Below are 20,487 nucleotides of genomic sequence, written 5' to 3'. Positions count from 1 at the left end.
CAACTTTTACCCCATATTGAGGTATGCTCTTACAGAGCCTGCCAGCCTCTTCAAATGTGGCAAATCACACGTTTCTGTGAAATCCTCGATCGGAGCTGTGACGCGTCAAAGTTTGTCGCAATGTTAAGTCTATGGGATTTTTCGGCTGCTTTTTTGCCCCTGGGGCAAATACCGTACCCGATCGCTTATAAAAGTCATAGCACACGTGTCATCAATAGGTCGTTCGATTTGACACCTCATTCGTGGGTCTACGCCAAACGGTGCGGGACGAGTTAGGTGCCGAAGTTTTAGTACATGGAGATATAAAAATAAAAAATAATAAGTATGTGAGATTACAATAGTGATGCTTTGCAAGCACCACTAATAACAAGTTTAAATAGAATTTCAGTAAGTTGGCTCTCACAAGCCAACTTAATATATAATAATAATAATAATAATAATAAGTTTAAATAGGATTTCAGTAAGTTGGCTTTCACAAGCCAACTTAATTATCTCATCATTTACTCACCTTACTTTAAGCACACACAAAAAAATTACTCACTTCCACAACAGTCACAGGGTAATTCCCATAAAAAAACTGATTTCATTGAGGCCACACAAGATTTTTTTTTTTATGTTAATGATTTTTTTTTCTTTATGGAACAAAGGAAAATTTGAAATAATTGTAAACAGAAAATCAAGACATATTTTAAAATGTTTCCAAATTTTTGAAAACCTTTTCTGGCGCATGTCCAGATAAATTCTTATTAACTCGACACATAAAACTTTGGGAAAAATCTGAGAAACTGATTAGTTTTGAAAAATAATTACAATTGATTTGAGTGCTGATGTGTGTACAGTTTTAAAAGTTTTAAAAGATTGACCTTTTATAAAAGAAATGTGGGTTAATGTATAATGGTTAGTTTTAGGATAAATTATCAGAATTGCCATTTAATAATTGTTAAAAGTTTCTTGGCTGTGTAAATCTATAAGGTATTTTAATGTGTTTTGGAAACAAATTAATACAGTTAAGAGTTAATACAAATGTATTTACAGTTAAATACTATAAACTATTTATAAATAATTTGAAATAATTGTCCAGCTCTTAGTTTGTACCAAGTAACATTTTGAAAATAGGACAACTTTCAAATTGTCGTCAGAACAGTTTTACGAATGATTTAGAGGATGTGACCCTATTAAGCCCACATACCATACATATAAACCCACTTACATTTTTATTTTGAAATATGAAAAAGACAAAGCAAGAGAAAAAAAAATTGTTGCAGAGGAAATGCACATTTGTTGGTATTATTTTACTTTTTATTTCAAGCAAGTCAAATGTTTAATTTTCAAATTATCTGGGTATATATATATATATATATATATTAGGACTGCACGATTTGGACAAAGTCATTTTGCGATTTATTTTGAAAAAGATTGCGATTTGAACTGCGATTATGATGGTAATGTTTTCCACATGTTCAACTGCAAAAAGGCTGCTGGGGTTTTCACACTTGAGCCTTCTTAAAAAGAACCAAACTGAGACATTTTTTCAGTTCAACCACAAATAAATAATATAAACAGTGAAACAAAGTCTTCTTCATATCCAAATGTTACCATCCACTGTGTACCTGTTTTTGTCCATTTTGTGATGGGGTCTCAGCCCACTAATCATCATCATTCGTTTTTGAAACACAGTCAACTTGAATATTAGGTATGCTCTAATCAGGATTTTAACATCCGACACAATCTCCAATTTTCAAATGTCAAACTGAAGTTGAACTGAACCCATTGGTGTAATTAAATTTAAAGTGGAAATTTTGGATAGTTTGTCACCATTTCATTTAATAATTTGTATTCATTATTTTATTACATTTAATTTAGCAATGCATTATATTATAGTACCTAAATATTTGATATATATGTATTATAGGTATGTTCCTTTTCATTTTGTTGGATGTTGGTAATATTAGTTCTATCGGGAAGACACGCAGGCTTGAGTGAAGTTTGAGATGCCATTTATTTGATAGATGTAAAACGGGAGGTAAGGTCTCTCTCTTTGGCGTAGGCCCCGTCCGGCAGTCCGAGGGAGTTGTACCCGGAACCGTCATGTCCTGCCGGACATGGGAGGCAGGGGCGAGGAGCCTACCCCCAAAAAGAGAGAAAGTAGTATACTACCCCCAAAAGAGATGAACCAGTTTGGTACGAACCAGGTCTTGTGTTGGGTGTTCATTCTGGAGGAGGAATTAAGAGATGCAAGCTTCAGAATTTGACATGAAATTTGCAATACCTCTGGCGTGGTTGTGTGAAGCCTTTGCAATGGGAATATATATATATATATATATATATATATATATATATATATATATATATATATATATTTTTTTCCGAGTTTGTTTGATTTCATCCCTGTGCATTTCCTCTTTGTCCTCAAGTGTGATTTTGGGCACTCAGTTGAGAGCCCCTGGTTGAGCAGAATCTTTGCTTTAGGCCGGCATTGCTGTGCAGTGTCTTTGTTGAAAGATAAACAATATTTGATATGAAAACCCTCCGGTGAGGGAAAAGTTGTTTGAGGAATCTTTGCCAAAGGGGACAACGTGTGTAGAGCCATACGATAATGGCGACGTTGCGTGCAATCCCTTATTTGAAAGACATTTGGTATGAAAACCCTCCGGCGAAGGAAAAGTTGTTTGAGGTATCTTTGCCGGAAGATGAGCAACGTGCGTAAAGACATACGATAATGGCAACATTGCGATTGGGGAGAGCAGCGGCCGAGCATCTTCATTGTAGATTCCAGTATACCTCGAAGGGTGCCCGTCGAGCTGGTCTGTGGAACTCCTGCGAAGCGAGGGAGGGGGTCAGAGACTACGTTGAAAAACCCGGGAATGAAGAGAGCGTCTGGAGCGTAGGAAGCTATATTGAAGGAAGCTATATTGAAGAAAGTATAATTCTGGCCATTCCCCTGTGAACTATGGTCCTCGACGGCAACCCCTGAATCCTATGGAGGGAACAATGTCCGAGAAATAGGGGCGTGTCATCCGGAGATTCTCGCCAGCCATCATCGATTGGTGGGTAGGAGAGGCTGTCTATGGAATGAGCTAGTGTGAGGCGGCGGAAAAAATGGCGGAGTGGCCTTGAGGAATGATAAGCATGGCAAAATTAAGGTGGCCTGATGGGGCTGGAGATTGCGTTAGGAGACCCAAACTGACCAGGGAACGACGTGAAAATAGACCCGATCCTGTCATGTTTCTTTAGGGGGGAAGCTTGCGTGGTTAGAGAATGTGTGTGATGTCAAGAATTCTAGAGACGTGGCTCGTTGTGTTTTTGTTTTTTGTTTTTTTTCTTCTCTCGCTCTCTCTCTCTCTCATTCCTCGAGCTGGAGCAAATACGGTGAGAAGAATAATGTCTCAGCTTCATGAGAGTTTAGTTGTTGGCTGTAAAAGGAACATGAGAGTCTTCATGTACTCTCGGCCCTGAAGATGCAGTGGACAGTTTTTGAAGGAGGTGTGCCCCAAAACATACAAAAATGTGTGCATGTTTGTGCAAATCATCTTGCACGAGACTGCTTTGTGAATGTGTGTTGATATGAATCGGGATCTTCAAGAATGTGATTCGAGCATGGATCAGTTCCGGCTGTTCATGTCCCACCTTTACGACCTGAAGATGCAGTATCGCACTTTATATTTTGTGAATATTTGCAAATCTCCTTCCGAATGTGCTTGATAGCTGATTTGACGGCTGATGTGCCAAGTTACCATTGTCTCTGACATATTCCGGAGACCAGATACACGCACGCCTAAACATGTATGGCTGAATTCCGGCATTTACGCTGTCGATCATATTGGTTCTGATTAGTTGTTGCTGTAGTGGTCTGACCACAATGAGTGAATGATTTGTGAAGACATGCCAATGAATTTCTGCTCTTTGATGATGCCTGAATGATAATAAAATGGAAGTATGCCATGAGATGGGAATACTCGCTATATGACCTGATCTTAGCGAAATGCCTTGCGCTGGTGGTAGATAATCTGATGAATAGGGGAAGCGGTGCGGAGCCTACCGCTAGGTGTCAGAGGCGCGCCGCATCAGTGGTGCTAGCGATGAGAACATGGAAGTACATCTGGAGTAAGAAAATGCTGCGTTTTATGGATCGCGTAAATGCACCCTTGGAGGCGCTCTGGGAACCTCATCGAATGTTGTACTGAACTAAGTAAATTCTTTCGCAAGGCTTGGAGAAGGCTATATTAACCCGTTGATGCATATTTGTTTGCACTCAGGAGTGACGTCACTCTGCTTACGTTTAATTTATTTGCATTCTGATATCTGATGTCAATATAAGAAACATCAAATGGCTTACTCACTCCAATGTATTTATGAAAGAGAGTACCAGTTTTGGACATGTAAATCTTTGCTGCCATCCTTGGTGTTTATTCTCAATTTAGCCGGAAACATCAGTGCAAAAGCTATCTTCCATTAATGTAAGAGTGTCTTACATTCCTTGAACCAATCGCGTTTCTCTCTTGTCGATTTCGCAAAGTCTGGGAACAAGAAAATATTGTGATTCTTCCATGAAATCTTTCCTTTGCTTCTCACCTGGCTCAACACGATATCTTTATCTGATGATCTCAGAAATTTGGCAAGAATTGATCAGAATTGACCTGTCTCCCTTAGCAGATCTGCGAGCCGGGACTCTGTGAGCTCGCTCAATTTCCAGTTTATGGCCTGTTATGTCGAGCAGACTCGGGAGGAGCTCGTCAAGGAATTTCACCATATCTGCCTTCATGCTCAGGAATCCAAAATGTGTTCCAAGTCTGTTTTGGACATGGGCGGATTAGCAGATAATTCTATTTCCAATGATTCCAGATAATCGATCCATTTCTCAACATCTGCCGCTCTTGTGACCAACTCTGACTTCTTTGTCATGTTTACCTCAAAGAGCAAGTATGTAACTGGGTGTATCAAATCTCACCGGATTATAACATGAAAATAATAAAAAAAAATAGGAAAGTGCGCAGAGCTCGTGGCTCACGCGTCTGCTTCACGCATGACGTCACGTGTCCCCTTCTCCGGTTAGTTTGATAGAAAGGCTTTGCAATGGCAAAATAGGAGCAAGAATTCCTGTTCAATACAAAATCAGGGAGGGGCTCTCTCGGGTGGAAGCAAACAATGAGCCAAATGTCTGAGACCATAATAATAAAACAAATCTTGGGTAGGCCTAGCCCACCTTTGTCAATTGGCCTATGTTGCTTACTGAAATGTAATCTGGAACATTTCCCATTCCAAATGAAGGACTTCGCTATGCTATCAAATTGTTTTAAATAAGAGAGGGGGAGATCTACAGGGAGTGACTGTTGCAGGTAGTTACATTTTGGAATACAATTCATTTTAATAACATTTACTTTCTCAGTCATAGATAAATGTAATGAAGCCCACCTGCCCACATCTCTCCAAAACCTTTTTATTAAAGGGTCAAAATTAACAACTAAATCACACAAATTTGCTGGGAATAAAATACCCAAATACTCAATGCCCTGTTTGGGCCACTGAAAGACACCTGGCTGAAAAGACGTTATTGGGCATTATTCTGTCAGAGCCAAAGCTTCAAATTTAGACCAATTAACTCTATATGGTGGTGGTGTAGTGGTCTAAGCACATAACTGGTAATCTTGTAATCAGTAGGACACTGGTTCGAGCCCCACAGCCACAACCATTGAGTCCTTGAGCAAGGCACTTAACTCCAGGTTGCTCCAGGGGGATTGTCCCTGTAATCAGTCCCTGTAATAAGGGCTCTGTAAGTCGCTTTGGATAAAAGCGTCTGCCAAATGCATAAATGTAAATGTAAATGTATATCCTGAGGATTTGAAAATGAATGAATAATTCTGTGGCAGCAAGGCATAGACTAGCAGGATCGGAGACGAAAAATAAAATATAATCTGCATAAAACAGAAGCTTTTGCGCCACACCTCCCGCCACCACCCCTGTAAAATCATCCTTCTTTCTGAGAGTCGCGTGGCGCCATGCGGGGTAGGACTTGTGAATGATGAGCTCTGCACACTTTGCTAGTTTTTAATTCTTTTTATGTCATAAACTGGTGAGATTCGATACACCCTGCTACATAACTGTTCTTTGAAGTCAGCATGTCAAAGAATTCCTTGGGATCTGGAGATATTAAAAGACACTTACGTGCTCAAGCTGATACTTCAGACAAGGCTGCAGATCAGTGACTCAATTTGGAAGGTGTGGTGGGAGAAATTCAACAGCAACTGTCCAACATGTCTGTTATGCTGGCGAAGGTCGTGGCAGACCTGAAAGATCTGGCTGTAATAAGTCGATCGATTACGGTGGAGTTGGTTTCAAGAATCTGAATTTCTAAATTTCTCCACGTGGAATGGGTCCACATAATAAGAAGGTTATTTCTTAAACGTAAGAAATATGATATAGTGTTTCTTCAAGAAACACATCTTGTGTATATATATATATATATATATATATATATATATATATATATATATATATATATATATATATATATATCTATATCTCTCTATCTATGTCCCTCATTTAATCTGTTGTTGATTGTTTCCAACTGAACAATCATTTTAGTCTCAGATCACACCCTGGTGAGTTTAGAGGTGTTGCCACATATGGAGAAAAATAAATCATATAGTTGGCACTTTAATGTATTCCCTTTTTCAAAATCCTGATTTCCAACAAATGTTAAAGGTTGAAATCAATGTTTATTTGAGTCCAACTGGTCCTAATTATCCCTGTGGGTGTGGCTTGGGAGGCACTTAAGGTGGTTCTTAGGGGTCGGATCATACATTATGCCACATTCATCAAATCCAAAGCACGAGAACTCGTGGAGTTGGAAGGGAATATTAAAACTAGAGAGGCAGGGATGAAGCACAGAATGTCATCTGATGGCCTCAGAGAATTTGACCCAATTGAAATACAGATGTAATACTGTTTTGTCGCGGAAGGTGGAGTTTTGGTTATTCAGGGCAAGACAGTCATACAAACAAAGCAGGGAAGCTTTTAGCTAGATCTGCTGGTGGTAAGATATTTACCTCGGCCATTGATATTACTAATGCTTTTAAAGAATTCTATCTTGATCTCTATAGTTCCACATCTATTGATGAGGATATTAGACATTTTGTGGAACCATTAGAACTCTCTAAACTGATGACGGAGCAAAAAATGTATCTTGATTCTGAGATAACCTTGGAGGAGCTTGGAAAGTTAATTAAGGCCTTGCCTCTAGGCAAGGCTCCAGGGCCTGATAGCTTTGCCGCTGAGTTTTTTAGATCATGTGCTACAGAACTGGCTCTAATATCTAACTAATTCTTATACAGAATCATTAAAGAATGGAAAGCTTCCACCAACCATGACACAAGCCCGGATCAGTTTGATTCTTAAAAAAGATAAAAATCCAAGCAAGTGTAAGAGTTACCGTTCAATTTCCCTGATCCAGCTATAAATAATGTCAAAACTTTTGGCTAACCAAGTAAGTTATGACATCTCTGATACATATTGATCAGGTGGTGTTTTTTTGGGGCCACAGCTCTTCTGATAACATAAGGCATCTCATCAATATAATGTGGTCAATGGAGAATGATCAAACTCCGGTTGCGGCCATCTCACTTGATGCTGAAAGCTGTTTAATATGGTAGAATGGTATTATCTTTTCAAGATTTTAGAAATATATGGGTTTAGGAATACTTTTTTTGGATGGATTAAGTTACTTTATAGACATCCGGTAGTGGTGGTACAAACAAATTGATTAATTTCAGATTATTTTACTCTGTATAGGGGCACCCAGCAGGGTTGCACTCTTTCCCCATTATTGTTCTGTCTTGCCCTGTAACCATTAGCAGCCACGATAAAAAGGGAAGATGATTTTCCAGGGGTGGTGGTGGGAGGTGTGGCGCATAAGCTTTTGCTTTACTCAAAGGCAAGAAAGATTTAAACTTGGTATTGGAGGAAGGAGTGTGTTTTTTTTAAAAGTACTCTGGCCAATGGGTGGTTAAAATACCAATTGCAGTGTTGCAAGATCTCACATGAGAAGCAAGCAATCTGGTCTAGATTACAAGCTTAAAATAAGCCACTTATACTATAAACAAAAAATTTGCAATATATCACAATAGAAATCATAACAAACATACAGTTAATTAACATTTTAATTAAAGATCTGCGTTAAAACCTGGCAGAATCAAATATATTTATTGCCATGCATGTATAAGTCGTTCTCTGAATGAAGACCTATTTAACAACTATATATAATTATACATAGTTCATTCAGAGAATATGACAGTTAGGCAAAGAAAAGTGTGATGGAGCAGTTTCCTTCAGGATCAAAGCACATGTTAAATGTTTTAGGGCAACATGAAGTGGTGTAGTTCTAAAAATATACTTTGATAAACCCTTTGGCCTTTAGTTTCATGAAAAAATTATCAGGACAAAATGAACCAGTAATAACCGGTTTCCAGCATTTAAAAAATAAGGGTTTCCCTCCAGAACAATTTAAAATCACTTTGTTCTGGTTTTCAGTTACATTCTACAAAAAAAAATTGTTTTGCTTGCATTTGAATGAATATTCTCTCTCCACATAATTTACAAATCAGGCACTATTTATTGGACGTTTTGTTTGTTGGTCACAGTAAAAATGATTCTCACTTTAATTATCTGTACAGATGGTGTTATCCTCCTAGTATTGCTCAGTTTGTGTGATGTGTAATTTCTCTTAGAGTCAGACTATGGCAGAGCTGTCCGAGGTGGAGCAAGTCCTGTCTGATGTCACAAACTCTGTGGATCGGATCCGCAGTGAGGTGGTGGGCGGGATTAAGAAGAAGCAAGAGGCTGTGATTGGTCGAGGACAGAGGATTGTCTCCCAGCTTGAGTCAAAGTTAACACAGCTGCAGGAGCGCAGAGTCCGACTGGAAGAACAGGCTGTTTCAGATGACCACATCACCTTCCTTCAGGTACAAAGATGCCATCATCTGAAACGTAACAAAGCCCTGACATTTTGTATTCTTATCTCTTTTCTGACAATTATCTTATCGAGGGGTTGGCAATATGACCAAAAATCATGATATATTAAAAATTAAAAAAAAAAAAAAAGAGATTCCATTTTAAATTACCATATTTGAAAACCTATTTTTTTAATGATCAGTCAGTAATTTAAATACTTTATAAATGAAATCCTCTTTCATGAATCCTCTTATACAATTTTCTGTTTATTTATAACTTGACGAACATGGACAAAATTTTAACAAGAGCAGCACTTTTGTTGCAATAAACAAATTTTTCACAATAAGCGGTGTTCTGGTGTCCATATAAATGCAGTCAATGTTTTAGCTCTTCCTCATTAGTGATTGTTAAAATGTTTGGGTGTCTAGTCGTTTGACTTCCTCCACAAAAAAAAAATCTCAGTAGAAGAGTTTTGTGGTTTGTCTCGCAATATCAAGGGAAACCGCATTCAGTAGCACGAGTGATCCCGCTCTGCTCTCCTGTCTCTGGAGTACAAATTGAAGGCCTGCTAGTCATGGGAAGTCTTTTCCATGAACCTGTTAAAAAAAGATATTTCAGGTTATTGTGTAATGATATCAACACTGTGTCATATTGATAGTGTACACGCTCAAACACATTAAAATAAAGCCATATATAAGCGCATATTGCTGATTACATTTTATTAAATTAAGTTATATAATAATGGTGTTTATTTTCATCAGTGATTCATTCAAGGATCCTGCATATCAAGTACGACTGAAACTATTGATAACATCTTTTATAAGTTTCCTACATTAAAGTTTTGCATCTGAAGCACCCAATACTGACACTGTTGTCCAAACGTTGATGTCACATGTCAAAAGAAAGCATGTAAAGTGAATAAACTTGTCATAATCAACTCACCCTTTTAAAAAAATATCATAATCCATCTCATATCAACTTCAATATGAAATAAATCTCTCAACTGAAAGGTTTTAGCAAGTTTTAATTTAAATGTTGTTAAATAAAACTAGCTGAATGCATATTTCCAGAACGTTTTATTTATTATTGAAGAAACTTTTTTCAACTCATTCAAGTCCTTGGTATGCTCATCAGCAGCTCACTCATCAGTTCTCAGTATTTCAGACACATTCAAAAGAGGCAATTCTCAGTTCAGTGTACTGTTGACTCGAGAACTGCTGACACTGGATCACTGTTGATTCAAGAACTGTTGCGACCAGATCCTCATTAAACGGTAGTACAATCAAGTGAAACATATTTCCAATATGTTTTATTTGTTGTACTTTCTGCTGATCAGCAAAATACATTGCGTCTTTTTAAAGACGCCTTTCCGCCGCTGTGTAGTTCCTGGATGTGGCCGGTATCTCTCCAGATCCGACGGTCATAGACACTGGCTCGTGTGCTTGGGTAGCGATCACACTGAGGCAGAGTTTGTCTCCACAGCCAGAGACACCACATCCAACCCAGATAGCACTCCGACACAGTCAAGTTAAAATAAGAGAAAGGACCGCCGGCAGAGGGAGGGGCCAGGCAAACCACAATTCGCACAGGCAATGCCTATGCCGACAAGATGTGCCAAACGCACCCACCCACAGTACTAGAGTAGCCCCCAGACCCAGACAGCTAATATAGTATACAAGTTATGAGTGTATAAATAGAATGTTTTTGGAATTGGGTTTTATAAGGGAGGCAGGTGGGAGGGATGATAGATTGTTCTATACTAACATAACTATCAGTAATACCACCACTACTACCCCATCAACAATAACAATAATAGAATTACTATACCAATTACATGCATAATTTACATGCAAAGAAAATAAATGAAATATATTATAGCATATAAACCAATTTGTTTTTCCCTGTCCCTTTATATATCAATACATACAAATACAAATAAATGAGAAAAAAAAATCTGTAGTTTATAGATATGTGTTTGTAACAAAAATAGGAAATAAACATTATTGTTATATATTAATAGGTTATAATTATGATATGATAATACTGTCATAGTAGTTAGACAATATGTATTAAATCAACTAAATTATTGACTAAATTATGGAAATATCTTTATACAATGACATTGATGATAATGCTGACTATAGTTATAATAATATTGATAGTAATGAAAAAGTATTAACAATCATAGTGGTAATAATAGAGATGGTATTAATGATGATAGTGCTATAAATAATAATATGAACAATATATAATATCAACACGCACGTGCACACACACACTCACACACACACATATATATATATATATATGTATATGCATGCTTATATATGCATATACATGCTGATACCATACACTGCTCACATCTGTGTATGGATAAAACCACAAATATATAAATATGTCTTAAACATTTTTATCCTTTCCCCTTTCTTTTTTCTATTGGTTTGTAAATATATGATTGGGAGAGTGCGTGGGTCTGGTTCCAGGTGTTTGATTTAGATTCAAATAAATAAAAAATGGGTTCCAGATGTCATTAAATGTAAGTATATTCTTCTTGTGGGTGAATGTTATTTTTTCTAATGTGATGTATTCTGTAAGAAGATTGATCCAATGATTGATATGTATAGATTTTTTTTTATTTCCAGTTTAACAGAATTCTTATCTTGGCGATAGTTAGAGAGATGAGGAATGGGTTTTTATATTTCGATGGAAGATTATCGACTTCTATGGTGATAACAGAGTGATGGCGATGGAGGGATTCTACAGCCCATAATAGTGGAAAGTTTATCAGTCACTGCTATCCAATAGGAATAAACTGGTTGACAAGTCCATGTGGCATGCAAGTAATCGTCAGTGCTACCCAAAATGCATTGTGAGCAGGTGTCTGTGTCGCTTAAACCCATTTTAAACTTTCTTTTTTGTGTGATGTGGGTCCTATGAATAATCTTGTATTGTATGAGTTGTAAATTTGTATTGTTAGTCATAGAGAAAGTGCTGTTACAAATTTCTTTCTAGAGTTCGTGGTTGGAGTAGAGCGCTAAATCATTTCCCCATTTGATTATTGGTAGTGTTATAGTTACATCAGTATGTGATATTAGTTTATAGAGTTTGGAGATTAATTTTTTGAAATTAGTGATTTTCATTTTTTCTTCCATTTAACTGAGAAGGGTGTAATGGGTTATTGGTTATATTAATCTTTGATTTAATTATGGATTTTATTTGTTGATACTGGAGAAACTGTCCCCTCCCTAGACTGTATTTCTGTACTAGTGTGTTAAATGATATGAATTGGTTGTTTTGGAATAAATGATGGAGGTGAGTGATTCCTTTTGTGCTGCCATGATGGGAAGTGAACAGGAATATTGTATAGTTGAAAATCAGGATTGGGCCAGATTGGGGTGTATCTACATGGAGTTAATGGTGATTTATTAATTCTGTTTACTTTCCACCAGGCTGTCAGATTTGAAGCGATTGTAATATTTTTAAAGTAGTAACATTTTTTTTTTATTGAGTTTGGTAGGAAGGCAAGGTCTGCAACTGTGGAATTTATGCACTGGTTTTCTTCTAATTCTATCCATGAGTTATTAAAATTGTTTTTATGAATCCATTTCACTAAATATTGGAGATGGTTTGCTAAAAATAAATTTTGAAAGTTTGGCGCATCTAGGTGTTACGAAGGCAGACGAGGGGTGAGGATCTAAATGCGTTTTTTATTGAAAGATGAAGAACAACAAACAAGACAGGAACAAATGAAACGTCCACGATGGGAAAACAAAACCAAAACACGAAAACATCCAAAGAGTACACAGGCTGGGGAAACATCCACGGAGGGCAAAGGTAACAATAACAAACACATCCAAGAATCTACATTCAAACATCCACATTCAAAACATCCACATTCAACGACCAACAAAGAATGGAGAAACAACTGTTTAAATGCACAGGGATAATGAGGACTAAACGACATACAGGTGAGAACAATGACTGAGTGCTGGCAGTGATGAGGGCCGGGAATTATGGGAAGTGTAGTTTTATGACAGTTGACAAGTGAAACACGGGGCAGACAACAGGGGATCGTGACACTAGGCCACCCTTTGATTTTGTCTTTTGTAGTTTTGCTAGAGATATTTTAGGTGTCTTGCAGTAAAAGTGAGAGGTTAATGAGTCCAGTGATTTAAACCATTTATCTGTAGGTGTTGTTGGGAGCATTGAGAACAGATATTTAATTTGTGGTAAAGTTTTCATTTTAACTGTAGCAATGTGACCAATGAATGAGAGTGGAATATTAGTCCATCGTTTAAAATCATCTTCTATCTTTTTTAGAAGAGGGTTATAATTGAGGTTAAACAACTCTGACAGCCTGGGGGAAATGTTGATACCTAAATATGTAATGTTTCCAGTGCAGAGTGGGGTGGAGAGTTATGAGCTGTAGAGTCCCATGCATCTTCAGAAAGGGGTAATATGGTCGATTTATTCCAGTTTATTGTGTAATCTGAAATTTTGGAGGTTTCCTGTAGTGAACTGTGGGGGTCCTGTAAACATAGTAATAAGTCGTCTGCATAAAGACAAATTTTATGTTGTGTATTGCTATCTTGTATTCCTTTTTGATTTTATTGTTTTGTCGTATTGCTGCAGCAAGTGGTTCTATAAAAATTGCAAACAAAGCAGGAGAGAGTGGGCATCCTTGTCTGGTCCCCAGTGTAGTGTGAAATTTTGTGATGTGACCCCATTTGTGGTTATTGTTGCCCTGGGTGATGCATATAATATTTTTATCCAGTGGATGAATGACTCTCCAAAACCAAATCTATGTAGGGTGCTGAATAGAAACATCCATCCTTTTATCAAATACTTTTTCAGCATCTAATGATGCAATTATAGTTCTGGTTTGTTTTTGTTGGGCAAGACTAATTAAGTTGAATAATCTATGGACATTATCTGAAGCATTCCTGTTTTTAATAAAACCTGTTTGATCATGGCGAATTAACATCAGAATAGCTGTTTCTATTCTAGTAGCTAGAGCTTTGGTAATGATTTTTAAATCTGTGTTTATCAATGACAGAGGGCGGTAACTAGAAGGATGAATTGGGTCTTTGTTTGGTTTTAGTAAGAGTCTCATTGCAGCTGTATTCATGTGTGTCGGTATTGTGGATGACGTTTTTTTTTCTATAAATGCTTTCTGAAATAATGGGGATAAAATTTGCCAAAAGTGTTTGTAAAATTCGGCTGGTAGTCCATCAGGTCCAGGTGATTTTGTTATTGGGGATTTGATCTAGTGCTTTGTAGAGTTCTTCAGGGGTGAGGTGTGCATCCAATGCATTTGCCTGTTCTTTTGCTATAGTTGGTAATTTTACTTCTTTAAAAAAATGTTTCTATTTCTGTTTGATTAGGTTTGTGATCTGAGGTGTATAATTTTTTATAAAATGTTTGGAATACTTTATTAATTTCTTGTGGATCCTGAACTATTTTGCCTGATTGATTATGGATGGGATCATTGCTTTTTCTTTTTTATGCTTTAATTGATTTGCTAGGTATTTACTTGTTTTGTTGCTATATTGATATTGTTGATATTAAGTTGTTGGATAATGAATTGTGTTTTTTGGTGTATGATGTTGTCAAGTTCTATTTTGAGATGGTTCAGTTCACTTTATATTTGTTCGCTGGGGTTATTGGTATTAATATTTGTGAGGTGTTTAATTCTTTGTTCTAAGTTATTTTCCTGATGTTGTTTCTGCTTTTTCCTGAATGATGAGTATGATATTATCTTTCCTGTAATTACTGCTTTGCCTGTTTCCCATAGTAGTGATGGTGAAACTTCTGTGGAGACATTCATCTCCAGAAAGAATGCCCACTCTTTCTTAATGAAACTATCGAAGTCTGGGTCATGAAGTAATGAAGTATTGAAGCACCATCTGTTGTGGAGCTTAACATAAGATGGAGTGTTAAGGGTGAGAGAGATGGGAGCATGATCGCTGATTATAATTGGGTGAATTGTAGTCTCGGTTACATGTTGGGCAAAAAAGGTCAATTCGAGAAAAGGATTTGTGAGAAGAAGAGAAGTAAGTATATTCTCTAAGTGACGGGTTATTTGCTCTCCAACAATTGCCAAGTCCATAATGAGTCGTATTGTTTTATTATTTCTGTAGAATGCCAATTTCTTGAAGAATTTATAAATTTGATCGGTCCATTTGTGGGTTAATGATAGTATTGAAGTCTCCAGCTATAATAATATTATTTCTGTCGTGTAGTAATGAAAACAAATTATGAAAAAAGGATGGATCATCATTGTTTGGCCCATAAATATTAGCTAGTGTGTATATTGTGTGGTTAATGGATACATTAATAATAACAAATCTTCCATCTGGATCGGTGACGGTTGTGTTAATGATCAGTGGAATCTTTTTATTTATTAATATGGATACTCTTCTTTGTCTGCTATTGTACGTTGCTGAGAATATAAGGTGGAATTGCTTAAAGTTTAAAGTCTGAGTTTGAGAGTTTCCTGTAAGAAGCATATATCTGCCCCCAATTTCATCAAGTGGTTAATTATTGTAATCCTTTTTTCCTGGGTCCGGAAGCCACGCATGTTCCACGATACCAATTTAAGCTTCTGCATTTGTATTTATTAATTGTCTTACATATATGTTTAGAGAAGTACAAGTCGTCTGGATAGAGATGGTGTGTGTAGCCCATGTATCAATGTTAGACACATATATAAACAAATAAGTACAATACAATAAGACAAAACATATATTAGGGATTGATTGAGGATCACGGTATGGGATAATATCCATGACAGGAATTTGTTTAAAGAGGGTTGAGGGTGTTTTGTTTTTTATCTGGTAGTCACTGATTGTTTGATGTAGCATGGTGAATTAATAGAGCCATGGAGTGATGCTGGTATCGCGGTAGAGCTGTCCTTCGATGTACAGCTTATCCACAATTATATATGCACGTTTATTGTTTTGTCTGTGTCGTTTCATGATGGAGTAAAGGATTTTGCGCCGGTCGTTTATTTCACGTGGAAACTGGTCATTCAATCCATAGTTCGTGCCTTTTAATTCTTTGCCTTTACTCTTGATAAGCTCTTTGTGTTTGTAATGTTCCAGTTTAGCGATGATGGGACGGGGAAATTTATTTGAACGTGATCCGAGGCGATGGACTCTGTGAAAGGTGATTTGGTTTACAGTGTCCGGTGGGAGTTTGAGTACTTAAGCGGGTCGGCAAGCTCCGTATTCTCGCCACGCCACACAAACGAGTTATCGGTATGGCAGCTTGTCCTGTCTTTACATCCAGGCTACACTTTTTATTGCAAAGCGTTGATTATCTGTCCTTTCTATGATTTGTCCTCACGCCATTGAAGTTCCTAACTCTCACAACTCGCATCCACTAATGGTAAACTTCTCCTCGTAACTTTTCTGCCCATAGCCTTTATTCACTCTACACCTCTCACTCTTCTTATTTTTTATTGACTGTTTGCAGATCCTTGTTTTCCTTATCTAACAGTGTCATATCTACAGTAGGTTGCGGTAACAACCACTGAGGAATTGTTGACCATGGTATTGTTGGACTAATGGGAGTCTTATTTATATATTAAAAAATTATCTTTAGGTAGTTTCCATCCAAAACTTAGAATTTCCAGCTTTTCTTTTCCCAACATGGTTTTATAGTGACCCTTGCTGGATATTTCTGATTGTGACCTTGTATATTGACCCAATAATTTAATGACAGTTGAGTTCTTAAGGCATTTCTCCCATTTAAGTCTATAATGCTGGGGTTGGTGTTGATCTAATAGCCCCTCCTTAATGCCTGAGATTGAATGGTCTAATTATTTTAGCATACTATTGGCTGCAGATTCAAATATTATACAACCATATTTCAAAACTGATCATATTAGTCCAATGTAAATACTTTTCAGAGCTGATCTCTCAGCCCCCCAATCTTTTTCCACCAAACATCTAATTAAATTCAGTACTTTTATTGCACTTACCAATGTGTTTTTCATCAAACCATATCCCCAAAAACTTAAAGCATGAAACTCTTTCTAACTCCTGACCATATAATTTAAAATTTTAACTCCTTGCTAATCTTCTGTTGTGAAAAAAAAATACTGTTTGTTTTATCAATCGAAAACCTGGGAGTCCATGTCAGCCCATAGAACTGTTCGCAGGAAAGTTTGCACACATCTAGAGGACAGTCTAATCTGATACCACAGCTTATTAGATTCCTCCGTAGGAGGGAATCTATTGTAATTGATGGTTTTATTATTAGATTCCTCCGTAGGAGGGAATCTATTGTAATTGATGGTTTTATTATTATTATTAGATTCCTCCGTGAGGAGGAATCTATTGTAATTGATGGTTTTATTATTATTATTATTATTATTATTATTATTATTATTATTATTATTATTATTCTTCTTCTCCTTGAGCCCCAATAGCTCAAAAAGTCACTGGTCAAAAATTTTCTAAATTGGCACATTGATACTCCATGCCAACGGGTACCCCCAAACCAAGAATGGCCCACATTCGCCCATAGGTGGCGCTTACAGGCCACGCCCAAAAAACAAAATTCAAAGTGATACAATTTCCACGCCATTTGTCCAAATCTTCTGAAATTTGGTGTACATGCCTCATTCCTCATGGGGAACAAAAAGCCTCAAGAACCCATAACTTCCGCCATGATGGATTTTCCCGTGACGCTGAAAATTTGCTAAAACCTACAAAACTCTTCTTCTCCTGAACCGTAGCTCCAATTGACTTGAAATTTGGTACACATGTGTAGAATGGACATCCTTGAAAACGCTACTTAGGAAAAATGAATACGATACAAAATGGCTGAAAGGGGCGTGTTTATGTAAATGTCCAAATTTTAACAATATATACGTGTCAATAAATCAAATGTAATTTTGACTGATGGTTTTTCAAACCTAACATGCTTAAAGATGACATCACTCTGAAGTACTGTGCAAAGAATGGCCTATGCTAGGCTACAAATTCCCATTTTCTGGTCAAAAATGTTCTAATTTGGTACAATTAATAGTACAGGCCAACAGGAATCCACAAACCAAGAATGACCGACATACGCCACTAGGGGCACTACAGGACAAGCCAAAATTCCCATTTTCTGGTCAAAAATGTTCTAATTCGCACAAGAATAGTACAGGCCAACAGGAATCCACAAACCAAGAATGACCGACATCTCGCCACTAGGGGGCACTACAGGACAAGCCAAAATTCCCATTTTCTGGTCAAAAATTTTCTAATTTGGTACTTTGATACTACAGGCCAACAGGAACCCACATACCAAGTGTGGCCCACATTCGCCCTTAGGGGGCTTACAGGCTACTCCAAAATTTCGCTTTCTGGTCAAAAACGCTCTAATTTGGTACATTGATACTGCAGGTCAACAGGAACCCTCAAACCAAGAATGGCTAACATTCTGCCTCTAGGGGCACTACAGGCCATGCCTAAATTCCCATTTTCTGGTCAAAAATGTTCTAATTTGGTACATTAATAGTACAGGCCAAAAGGAATCCACAAACCAAGAATGACCGACATTCACCACTAGGTGGCGCTTAGAGGCCAGCCGAAATTCCCATTTTCTGGTCAAAAAGTTATAATTTGGTACATTGATACTACAGGCCAACAGGAACCCACAAACCAAGTATGGCCCACATTCTGCCATTAGGGGGCTTACAGGCCACTCCCAAAATTTCGCTTTCTGGTCAAAAATTTTCTAATATGGTACATTGATACTACTGGCCAACAGGAACCCACAAACAAAGAATGGCTAACATTCGCCTCTAGGGGGCACTAGAGGCCACTGAAATTCCCATTTTATGGTCAAAAATGTTCTAATTTGGTACATTGATACTACAGGTCAACAGGAACCCTCAAACCAAGAATGGCTAACATTCACCCCTAGGGGGCTTACAGGTAATTCCTAAAAGTCCCATTTTCTGGTCAAATATTTTCTAATTATGTACATTGATACTACAGGCCAACAGGAACCCACAAACCAAGAATGACCCACATTTGCCCATAGGAGGCGCTTACAGGCCACGCTCCCAAAAAATATTTTCAAAGTGATACCATTTCCACGCCATTTAACCAATTCTTTTGAATCTTGGTGTACATGCCTCATTTCTCATTGGGAACAAAAACGCCTCAAGGATCCATAAGGTATGATGGATTTTCCTGTAGACTGAAAATGTTTCGTTTAGGATTCAGACAGAAATACATGTTTTTTGGATTCATCCATTGAGAGGGTTTAACCCCAACCCTCTACTGATCAATTTGAAATGATTTGCCATTTTGAGGAGGAATCCGCATTGCTGCTTGCAGCTATATTTATTATTATTATTATTATTATTATTATTATTATTCTTCCTTGAGCCCCAATAGCTCAAAAAGTCACTGGTCAAAAATTTTCTAAATTGGCACATTGATACTCCATGCCAACGGGTACCCCTAAACCAAGAATGGCCCACATTCGCCCATAGGTGGCGCTTACAGGCCACGCCCAAAAAACAAAATTCAAAGTGATACAATTTCCACGCCATTTGTCCAAATCTTCTGAAATTTAGTGTACATGCCTCATTCCTCATGGGGAACAAAAAGCCTCAAGAACCCATAACTTCCGCCATGATGGATTTTCCCAGACGCTGAAAATTTGCTAAAACCTACAAAACTCTTCTTCTCCTGAACCGTGAGCTCCAATTGACTTGAAATTTGGTACACATGTGTAGAATGGACATCCTTGAAAACGCTACTTAGGAAAAAATGAATACGATACAAAATGGCTGAAAGGGGCGTGTTTATGTAAATGTCCAAATTTTAACAATATATACGCAGTCAATAAATCAAATGTAATTTTGACTGATGGTTTTTCAAACCTAACATGCTTAAAGATGACATCACTCTGAAGTACTGTGCAAAGAATGGCCATGCTAAAATTCCCATTTTCTGGTCAAAAATGTTCTAATTTGGTAAATTAATAGTACAGGCCAACAGGAATCCACAAACCAAGAATGACCGACATACGCCACTAGGGGCACTACAGGACAAGCCAAAATTCCCATTTTCTGGTCAAAAATGTTCTAATTCGTACAAGAATAGTACAGGCCAACAGGAATCCACAAACCAAGAATGACCGACATTCGCCACTTAGGGGCACTACAGGACAAGCCAAAATTCCCATTTTCTGGTCAAAAATTTTCTAATTTGGTACTTTGATACTACAGGCCAACAGGAACCCACATACCAAGTGTGGCCCACATTCAGCTCTTAGGGGCGCTTACAGGCTACTCCAAAATTTCGCTTTCTGGTCAAAAACGCTCTAATTTGGTACATTGATACTGCAGGTCAACAGGAACCCTCAAACCAAGAATGGCTAACATTCGCCCTTAGGGGCACTACAGGCCATGCCGAAATTCCCATTTTCTGGTCAAAAATGTTCTAATTTGGTACATTAATAGTACAGGCCAAAAGGAATCCACAAACCAAGAATGACCGACATTCACCACTAGGTGGCGCTTAGAGGCCG

The 20,487-nt window shown here is 37.5% G+C and overlaps 1 protein-coding gene across 1 annotated transcript in view; it reads left to right on the top strand.

The window, feature by feature from the left end:
- The window catches only part of LOC127619495 (E3 ubiquitin-protein ligase TRIM47-like), a 149,305-nt gene that overhangs the window by 78,983 nt on the left and 49,835 nt on the right, over positions 1 to 20,487 (top strand). The window contains exon 4 of the mRNA XM_052092334.1: positions 8,724 to 8,957. Coding sequence (XP_051948294.1) covers positions 8,724 to 8,957 — 234 coding nt within the window. The remainder of the gene's footprint in view (positions 1 to 8,723; positions 8,958 to 20,487) is intronic.

The sequence above is a fragment of the Xyrauchen texanus genome, chromosome 26 (assembly GCF_025860055.1).
Source record: "Xyrauchen texanus isolate HMW12.3.18 chromosome 26, RBS_HiC_50CHRs, whole genome shotgun sequence".
NCBI classification, from domain to species: Eukaryota; Metazoa; Chordata; class Actinopteri; order Cypriniformes; family Catostomidae; genus Xyrauchen; species Xyrauchen texanus.
Note: the sequence above shows the minus strand (reverse complement) of the source record. Positions and strands in the feature narration are given on the sequence as shown.